The sequence below is a fragment of the Pterocles gutturalis genome, unplaced genomic scaffold, assembly GCF_000699245.1.
Source record: "Pterocles gutturalis isolate BGI_N339 unplaced genomic scaffold, ASM69924v1 scaffold31371, whole genome shotgun sequence".
Classification (NCBI taxonomy): domain Eukaryota; kingdom Metazoa; phylum Chordata; class Aves; order Pterocliformes; family Pteroclidae; genus Pterocles; species Pterocles gutturalis.
This window is the reverse complement of record NW_010104030.1, coordinates 27,174-36,922: the sequence shown is the minus strand read 5'-3', so window position 1 is coordinate 36,922 and position 9,749 is coordinate 27,174. Positions and strand designations below refer to the sequence as shown.

Genomic DNA, 9,749 nt, shown 5'->3' with positions numbered 1-9,749 from the left:
CGCCGGAGCTGCTCCGTCTGCGCGGGGAGACGTGAGGTTCATCTGTGCACCTCCCACGGATTGTTCAAGGTTTTTTTTTTTTGTCCCGTGGTTTAGAAAAAAGGGACGAGAGGTCTCTGTTTATAAATCCAATAACTGGTGTCTGCAGCGGGAGGAGTGGGGTTGTCAGTGTTTCCTTCAGAAATTTTACAGGGTTTGAATATGCTCTGAGAAATTGAATTATACCATGCAAAGGGCAATTTTATTTTATTTTATTTTTTAATTCAACCAAACCTGCTCGGGCTGTTTGTCGGGGAAGAACAGCAGTTCTGAGCTGTCCCTGCTTGTGTGTAATGTCAGGAGCCTCCGTTGGAAAGGAGATGAGGCTTGGCTCAGCGTTGGGATTTCTAAGACGTTAAATATCGAGAAGATAAATAGGTGAAGCTTCTGTGCTTGCAGAGTAGATGATGAATATAAAGTTATATGAGGATATTTATGGGGGGGATAGGGCTTGCTTAAACAAAACGTTCTTCACTTGCTGGATCCTGGATATCCACGGCATGAGCACCGACGCGGTCGGGAGAGAACCGCGCGTACAAATATTCCGCCGAGCTGCGGTCGGCGTTATGCAGCGTAGTCGTTAAATATTGTATCAGCCAGCTAGTAGCTAATCAGACAAGTAGATATCGAAGTTTTATTTTTGGGGAGGAACTAGAACTTGAGAGACTTTTTCTTCTGACCTTACGGAGCCCCGTGCGTGGCAGGATTCCTTGTAGAAGTGGGAGTTACACGTATTAGCGCTCGGGAAGGGAAAGTTTGATTTTCCTGACATTAAATCCGGCTGCTTTTGGCAGCTTCTCTCACAGACTGGCAGCTAAAAACAACTTTATGTCGTTCATGGAGCTTGGGAAAAATGTCAGATTTATGCATTTTCAGAGACAGTATAATATACTGTTCTTTACAAGCTAAACTTTTTCTATTCCAATAATTTCTGGATTATTTCACTGATATATGCAATCCTATATTCAGCTACAGCGTCGGTGGCACAGGAACTCTGGAAAAGTTGTCCCTGCGACATAAAAGTTTTATTTATTGTGTTTTTCTATAGGTAAAAGTGGAAAACTGAAGTTGGCTTTAAGTGTTTGCAATCTGAGAAATGATGTGAAAAAGCAGCTCAACTCAATGTACATTCTTTTCGATCTTTTCTTTTTTGTGTGAAGGCTTTTGTCTTTGTATCTTTGCATTATTTGTAAATGAAATGTAATAAAAGTTCAAATGGTTTTGTCTCTGGCTGCTTAGCTTTTCCGTAGCGGTGCTGGGGGTTTGCTTTTGGACTGGCGGGTTGCAGTGTTGGAATATCGATGTTCAGTGCTCATAAAGAAACAGAAAAACCAAATTATTTTGCTCAGCTGGCTCTTACCGCTGCGCAAACCCAACTCTTGCCCGGAGGGGAAGCTGCACCTGATCGGAGAGGTGTTGAGTCTCGAGATTTAACCTCTCTCCTGAGCGCTCCCCGCGTTCTGAGCTCTCTCGGTGACGCCGTGGTGACTGTCTCTGCATCACCTCAGTCATGCTTCTGGGCGTTGGAGCTCCCTGGGGTAAGGAGAGTCTGTCTGTCTGTCTTTGAAAGAGGGAATGAGGGAGGAAGCGTTCAGACTTGGCTAATTAGCCTGTCCCACGTGTGTGTGTGTGTGTGTGTGAGTGCGCGTAACGACTGGGTGTAGCTCTCGCTGCCGTCAGCCGTGCGTTAGGCTGGTCACGGAGGGACGTGGGGCCAGGGGTGAGGAGTTCTGGGTCACGGCGGCAGCGGGGACAGAGCGAGCTCCTCCCGCAGCCCGGGCAGTTGTTCCAGAGCCCTGGGGAACGGAATGAATCTCTGATCCTGTTCCCTGCCTGTGCGCAGGGCTCCTCCGCGGTGGTGTTCTGCCCCGAGGGGCAGGGGTGCGGGGGAGAAGCTGGTGCTCGGGAGTGTTTTGTGTGGAGCGTCACAAACTCGATCCCCAGCCAGGCTGAGCCCATGTGCGTGGTCCAGTGACCAGACCTCTGCTTACGCTGCTGCCTCGGGAACATGCAACTCAACCATGAGCGAGTTTCGGGATAATTAACGCGAGCTGCTTACCTCCAGCATCTCGCACAATCTGGTTTTTATCGCCTCCAGGCAGCCGGGATGCTGCTGGGTTCCTGTTCGCCTGGAGGAGGTGGGACTGCGCCCGGGCGGGTGTAAGACTCCAGGTCACCAGCTCCAGGAGCCCTTTGGGAGAGTCGCCTGCTCCCAGCTCCAGGGAGCACCCTCCCCACCAGCGGCTCCAGTTCTCCCAGTTCCTCGACTGTTTGTGGAGCCCTGGCGTGGGGTCAGGAGACAAATGGAGCGCAAAGCTTTCAGTGATCCTTCTACAACCCCCTGCCGCTCACACGAACCAGGCAGGACAGGAACACGAGGGAGGGTCGGGAAAGAAGGGGCGTCCCTGGGCATTTGTACCGCTCCCGGGATCATTAACCCAGCCACGGGCTCTCGTACCGCTGCGGTCCCCTCCCGAGGGTTTCCCTGGCACACAGCTCTATCGCAAGAGTGTCAGAAGAGGAAAAAGCAACACACACATGACCAAGGAGAAGTCTATTATTTATTATCCAACACTCCAGAGTATTTCCTATCCAACATTCCAGAACAAAGATACTCTCCTTAAAGTGCTTTTTAAAATTTTTTGTGAGCAACTTGCACAGAGGCTGCTCTCTGCGTCCCTTTCAGCCTAGTGCTGGCTTTGCTTTGGAGTAGGTCTTGAGAAGGAGAACGCCGTTCACACATGAGAGCCTTTGAGTAGGGAAAAGATTCCTGGGAATCATCCACGCTAAACTTACTCGAACAATTCCAGCTACCGCAGGTAGCTCCTCAGCACAGCTTTTTCCGTGTAGCGTAGAGAACGAGCGCTGACAGCAGCCCAGGCTTCTCGTCACACTCGCTGTCTACACCTCCGCCGTTCCAACAGGTTTTCGTAGCGTTGAAAGAAAGTTGCTGTTGTAGAAGAGATGCCGGATAACGCGCCGACCCGGGGCCGTGCAGGGCGCAGTGGTGCGGTACTTACAGTTCTGGATACGGGATACCAGCGGGAGTGGGGCAGCGGAGCGCGGCTTTAAAGCAAGTCTGGCCAGACAGATGTTTAAATCGAGGGTTAGTCTTGCTGAACTCTAAATGTTTCGTAGTCTTCTGGGATGGTGTCTGAGGAGGAGGAGATTAAAGCAAATATAGATTAGAACCAGAGATGAAAAACAGAATGAGCTGCTGCATGACGTCCCGTTACAGATGCACGTGTAGGCTGGCCAAGAACAAATCAACATTTTGAAAGCAAAATGGCAAAAATTCCTATATCTGACCTTCCAAATCAACTCACCATTGCAGCGGTAACGCAGGTTCGACCAAATAATGTTCTCCTGGGAGAAGCAGAAGACCCCCAGGCGCCCTCCTCGCATGGTTGTATCGAGGACAACTCCCGTGTCCGCTACGACTTCAGGCCCTTCGTAGAAGCGAGCTCTGGAGGAGGAGAAGCGGGTGCAGGACATGAGCGTGAGCCTGATGCACCCCTGGAGAAATCCTTCCTCCGTCAGACACTCTCCCTGGTTCTTATGACCAGACCGCACTGGAGGTGCTGCTTTGGTGTGTTCCATTCCCCTCGGCCGTGCCAGGGAGATGGTGGACTCCTCACCTGATGTATCCAACCTGAGGCCGGTGTTGCAGGAACCAGCGGTAGGACGTCTTGTCCTTCCAGCCAGAGTTGCGGGGGTCTTTCCAGAGCAGCTTCACCTGGTCCGTGGTGTCTCCGGTGTGCCAGAGGGAATTGCGGAGATACTCCCCGGGGCCTGTTTTGGATTTCACCGCCTAACGCAGAGAAGAGACCGGTCGAGTGTGTGGGTAAAGGATTGACTGACCACAGCTGCTCCCTGCACTGTGTGTGTCCGAGCAGCACAGCTCAGAACAAGGTGATAAATAATCCACCCCCGAATCCTTTCTCTTTACCTTTAGTTGAATTCCGGGTTCTGCCACTGCTCGGAAGGGGTTTGCCTGCCAATACGTCTGTTCCATCTGCTTCCACATGACCACGTAAAAGCTGGAGCTGTCCTGGTAGCCAAATATGAAGCCGGCGTAGTCATCATCTGTGGCAGTGTTGACGTGGAATGTGCCCTCAAAGTCCACGCCGTTGAATGCCGTGTAACCTGTAATCGGTGGGAAAACATAAAAATGTCGATCCTTCCTGGCCTGGATTCAGAGCGGGGAGATGGATTTTGCTAAGCCACATCTGAAGGCAGTGCCTACTCCAGGAAACATTTGCCCAAGAGGTGGACGGAATCATTAAGCAGTGTTTGAAATACTTATTAACTGCGTACCTAGTGCAGCTTTTACAAGAGAGAATCTTCCAGAAGGACAAAAATCAGAGCCTCACCTACAGCCAGGCCGGGATCGCTGTTCATGGTCTGGACAATTTCCATGCCCTGAGAAAGAGGAATGTTGACTCATGAGTATCTCTCCAAACTGTGCTGCTGTTGAGTGCTCAGGGGAGAGGTGGCCAAGGGTGAGACTGCAGGATTAGGACATTGCTGAATCGTACCGTTAAGCCTGAAAAGTCTTTTAATGAAACCTGCGTCCAGTTTGGTACCGGCTTGTTCCCCTGCCTCCCTGGCCTGCCCTGGAGCAGTCCCCTACCTGGTTGAGGACAATCCAGTTGGGGTCAATCTGTGCATCACCCTCGGGGTCCAGCACCACCGTCTGGAAAGCCCTGAAGTCTGTTAGTGTCACTTCGGCGTTCTCTGGGCACACGTCGATTCTGTCGATCACCATGTCTCTGTCAAAGTCATCTTCGCAAAGGTTTCCCACGCCATCACCTGGGAGCGTGAGAGAAGAAAAGGAGCAATAAGCTTTCAGGAATTTCTCCTGCCCCTTGCACCTGAGTTTTACTTGGCCAGCTTCTGGCTAGCACAGGTGGAGGCAGCCGTGTCTGTGCAAGGTTCCGAGGTGTTCACTGCACTGCTGCACTCTTTAAATCAGCTGCAAAGAAACCCTGAGGCTTCTCCTGCTTGCAGAGATGCTGTGAACAGAAGAAACACCTCAAACTGTTGATGCTTCTGGAAGATAACTTTTCCCAAAAATGATCGTGATGTCAGGGATATTGCAGATCTGGAAATGATGTAAGGCTCTCTCAGGTCAGTACTGGGGAGATCTTAGGTCCTGGCTGTCTCTAGAGGTCCAACTGGTACGTGCTGGGCACCAGGAACAGAAGCCCCCCAGGGAGAGCTAGCGCGCGCCCGTTTCTCTTACTGTCTGAGTCCTCTTGGCCAGGGTTAGGCACCAGCCGGCAGTTGTCGGGGCCTGGAGGTTTCTCATCTGGAATCCCATCATTATCATCGTCATCATCACATTCGTCTCCCAGCCCGTCATTGTCCGTGTCCACCTGGGAGCTGTTGGGCACCGTTGGGCAGTTGTCCCGGGAATCTTGGTGGCCGTCCCCATCACTGGTGGAGGAAATGACAGGTGAAGGTCATCCACTGACACGTGCTTTTAAAATAAGCAAGCAACACATTTCTAGGAGTTGGGATCCTCAATAAGAAAGCAGACGCTGGTGAGTTGAGACTTAAGAAGCCTTAAGCTATTACACCAACAACGAATCGGAAATATTCCAGCTGTAGCCTAGGGACAGAGCTGTGAGCGGGAGCTAGTGACAAGCGAGCCTGCTGTCACCAAGCTGACATCTGCCAGCCCTTGGGCCATGCTGCCACAGGCAAAGTTTTTTGAGGTCTGAACAAATTCCACCTCCCTGAACCTCTGAGGCCAAGCCAGGATGTCACGGAGTTGCCACCATGTGCCTTTTTCCCCCACCTCTATCCCCAAGATTTCGTGCAACCCAAGTGTAATTTTTGCAGCTCTCACCTGTCCTGGTTGGTGTCGCAGACATCTCCCACTAGATCATGATCCGTATCTTTCTAGTAAAATAAAGCAAAAAATAATTTAAACTTTCCGTAGGTGAAGAGGAGGATTAGGTAATACAAAGGGAGGTGGTGGCCTCAGGGCCGTGGTCATTTCTGGTTGGAAACAGAGCTGATAACAAGCTGCCCTGATGAATCCAGGCAGTGCTATTTCTAAACACAGGTGAGTGGGCAGGAGGAGAGAAATCCCGAGTGCACCGCTTCCTCTGACTTTCCTGTACCCCAGGGCCTTTGATCTCGAGAGGCTGTACTGTTGTACTGTGAGATGGCAGCTAAAGTTTGTGAGCGGTAATGCTGGTGAGGTCCCAGGTGTGCCCACCTTGGGCAGGTGACACAAGCGCTGTTTGGAGTGAGAAAAATGAACCCGTAAGGCTGGAACTGGGGAGTGCTCCCGTACCTGGTCTGGGTTACTGACTGTGGGGCAGCTGTCACACACATCTCCTACTCCATCACCGTCGCTATCTTTTTGATCAGGGTTAGGAACTCTTTTGCAGTTGTCTGTTGGGTTTTTGATCCCTGTAAAACAAAGTGGAGCCATCAGGGCTGTTCGGGTCTGGGCAGCAAGATCTCATTTGGATGTAAGATGGTAAAAAAACTAGGACAGCTGAATCCGTGTAGCGAAGCAAGTTTCAGGTTTTGTGTACATTTTACACACCTTTAATTTAAGTTACATCCTAGCAGCTACAGAGGATGGGAGAGATCAGCAGCAACTGATCTTAAAACAGTCTCCAGCGTGCATCATGCTGGGTGTCTGAGCGTGCTATCGCACATGGACCTGGGAGGAAGTGTCCTCACTGCCGCCCTCAGAGACAGCCAAAGAACTGAACCATGGCTCCAACCTGGCACCATGTCTGTGCAGGAGGGAGTGGCTGAAGATGAAACTGTCTGGAAAACCATGACAGAGCCTTTTTGCCTTTTTCCTTTGAAGTAGGTAGACGTTATAAAATTAGTCAAGGTTAATCTTGGCTATTTGACGTGGAAGATTCAGACAGTGTCTCTTCAAGGTCCGAGACAGGACGGGAACAATCTCATTGGCGACCTGTATGACTTCACTTCCCCCTCCTCTGCATTTACCTACTCCACCAGCAGCTCATGCCAGCAGGGAGCTGCTTGGCAGGATGTAGCCAGACCCAAACAGCACTGGATGCGCTGGAAATACTCTGTAGTACGTCTCAGGCCAGCAGCAGTTGTGATTTCTGGCTGTGAAAGCAGGCTTTGTGCAAATACAGCATCATTAGCGCACAGACTGTTTCTAAAGCCAGCCAGGTTTTTTCCCCCCCCCCCAGAAGACAGCCTGGAGAGTTACTCCCTTGAGCCAGTAGCTACTAACAACTCGGATATTCCCATAGTTCCTCATAAGATTAAACTGCAGTGCAAAGTAGTGTCCTTGTCTGGACTGAGATCAGTTTGCCTGGTGCATCTTTCTTCCTTAAGTCTGGCACAGGTTTGACGTGATTGCACACAATAAGAGTGCTAATAAAAATTGAGAGCACCATCCTGAAGATAGATCTTTAAACCCTGCAGGAGCTGAACTGTGAAGGATGAAGGCTTGACTGCTCAACTTGGCATCTTAAGAACTGAGCTGTGCTTCATCTCAGCAGAAATTAGTTCTGCTCCTGTAGAGCTCAAGCCGCTGAAGGCTGGTACCTGCCGTGAGGATCTCTAGCTGCGTGCTGAACAGCTTTCTGGTTCTTAGTATATCTACACCTCTCTGAGGATGCTGTGCAGCTGCTCTTACCATCTCCATCCATGTCATCGTCACACTCATCTCCCTTCCCGTCACCATCAATGTCCCGTTGATCGTTGTTCTTCACTTGGCGACAGTTGTCGCAGGCGTCACCGAAGTTATCCTTGTCGGCGTTGCGCTGGTCTGCGTTGCGGGTGTACACGCAGTTGTCCTGCGGGAGAGAGGGACTGGCTGAGGGGAGATGTTGGGCGCTCAGCGTGCTACTGAGGAGTAAGGAAGAAAAAAGTATGTGACCAGCTGCTGCGAGAAGCCCAGCAGCCTCTCTGCAGCCAGTCTTGGTTCCCTCTATTCAGCCTAGTCCCTAGTTCAGGGAATACCAGCAGCACCCAAAAACATCTCCAACCAGTGCCTGACCAAGTGAGTGAGGTATGGCAGGGCTTAAACATTAGAATTCAAACCTCAGCATTTAATATCCCATCTCCATCAGCATCGTCATCACAAGCATCTCCAATTCCGTCCCTGTCTGCATCCTCCTGGCCAGAGTTGGGGACAGTCACGCAGTTGTCCTGGAAGAAGAGCAACAAAGAGCCTGTCAGCAAGCTGTGCGTGTCATTTCGGCTGAGTTCTGAAGGTTGGGCAGGGTCTCACCAGCACCCAAGGCCTGCCCTCAAACCAGAATTGCCTAATTTTAGGTAGACATCCCTCTGGTGTACTGTTTCCAGCGAAACATGAGACAACCACATCTTACCTTGCGGCATTTTTTGTCGGTGCAGCGTTGCTTCTCATCAGGGACTCCATCGATGTCTGTATCCTTCCCACAGACGTAGCCGTTCCCTGCCCACCCCACGAGGCACTGGAAGACAGCAGATAAACAAAATGAGGCTGCTGGCGAGTCCCCTGATGGCCACATGCCTCCAAAATTGAAGGTTTTACATGAGAACCTGCACAAAACATTGCATATGCAGGTACACAACACTCTGCAGAAAAATATGGTCTGGAAGAAACAGTTATGCTGCAAAGAGCATTTTACATAGCTCAGATACAAGCTCTCTGCTTGTTCCTGAGATTATAAAGACAGATGCAGCAGCAAAAATTCTTGGCTCCAGCAGGTTGCTGAACAGTGCTTGTCCCTGCTCAGCTGTGTGTAATGTTCCATGACTGACAAATTTGTAGTGCTTCAGGCAAAAAAAACCCCAAACAACCAACAGTGGATCAACAACAGAAACAGCCCACGTCTCCAGAGAGCCCAGAAGGAGATATTGCCGCAGCTCAGGTGTTGCTGGAGAGCAGGGCTGTGTCGGGAAGTCACGCTCTCCAGGAGAGGGCAGTGGCAGACCCAGGAGAGCAAGCACAGCGGGAGGGAGCCCAGAGTGAACAGAGCCCAGTCGCAGGGAGGTTTGGACCCTACCTGGCAGGAGATGGACCCGTCGCGCTCCACGATGCACTCTGCTTTCTCATGGCATGGACTGATTTCACCGTTAGGGCAGCGCCTCACCGACTGGCTCATGCAGCCGTTGACTTGATCCCCAACAAAGCCGGGTTTACAAGCCCCGCACTTGTAGGATCCCTGCAAGAAAAAGCAATAGGGAATTAACTCTCAGTCCTGGTAAACCTTTGCTGGAACCTTCCTCAGCAGCTGGATTGCCACAGCTAGCAGAGGCCCCAGAGCCTGGGGAGGAGAGATCCATGTGAGGCTTTGCAGGAATATTTACCCGTGTATTGATGCAGATGGAGTTTGGGACACAATTTCTGGCAGCACCTGTCTCGCATTCATTGATGTCAGTACAAACCTGCCCAGGAAGAACAAAATAGACGTTAACTTCACTGTTAAGCAGGTACTACATCAGATTACAGAATTAGGGCATCGCGAGATGCAGATGCAAAGCTCCTGACACCTTAGTAGGACCCACAGCTCAAAGGTTTTTCTTCAGACAAGCCTGAGCCAGATCCCAGCAATACTCCTGACCCCAGGCAAGCAGAGTCACCAGAGATTTTAGCCTGGAAAAACAGCTCTGCTCCAAGCTGAGCTGTCAGAGTATCTCCTTACTGTGAAAGGACAGAAGAGAGTTAATGGAGCAAGAAGGTCAAAGACTGTGTCCGATGACCAGCTAGC

At 50.8% G+C, this 9,749-nt stretch overlaps 1 protein-coding gene across 1 annotated transcript in view; it reads right to left on the bottom strand.

Moving 5' to 3' along the window:
- Positions 1–3,146: 3,146 nt before the first annotated feature.
- COMP (cartilage oligomeric matrix protein) overlaps positions 3,147–9,749 on the bottom strand; it is a 13,898-nt gene continuing 7,295 nt past the window's right edge. Inside the window, exons 6-20 of the mRNA XM_010086932.1 lie at positions 9,603–9,616; positions 9,349–9,474; positions 9,045–9,203; positions 8,385–8,489; positions 8,095–8,202; positions 7,688–7,847; positions 6,347–6,465; positions 5,894–5,946; positions 5,285–5,478; positions 4,673–4,851; positions 4,413–4,461; positions 3,989–4,185; positions 3,678–3,850; positions 3,366–3,505; positions 3,147–3,193 (exon numbers count right to left, since the gene is read on the bottom strand). Of these exons, the coding sequence (XP_010085234.1) occupies positions 3,147–3,193; positions 3,366–3,505; positions 3,678–3,850; positions 3,989–4,185; positions 4,413–4,461; positions 4,673–4,851; positions 5,285–5,478; positions 5,894–5,946; positions 6,347–6,465; positions 7,688–7,847; positions 8,095–8,202; positions 8,385–8,489; positions 9,045–9,203; positions 9,349–9,474; positions 9,603–9,616 (1,823 nt within the window). The remainder of the gene's footprint in view (positions 3,194–3,365; positions 3,506–3,677; positions 3,851–3,988; positions 4,186–4,412; positions 4,462–4,672; positions 4,852–5,284; positions 5,479–5,893; positions 5,947–6,346; positions 6,466–7,687; positions 7,848–8,094; positions 8,203–8,384; positions 8,490–9,044; positions 9,204–9,348; positions 9,475–9,602; positions 9,617–9,749) is intronic.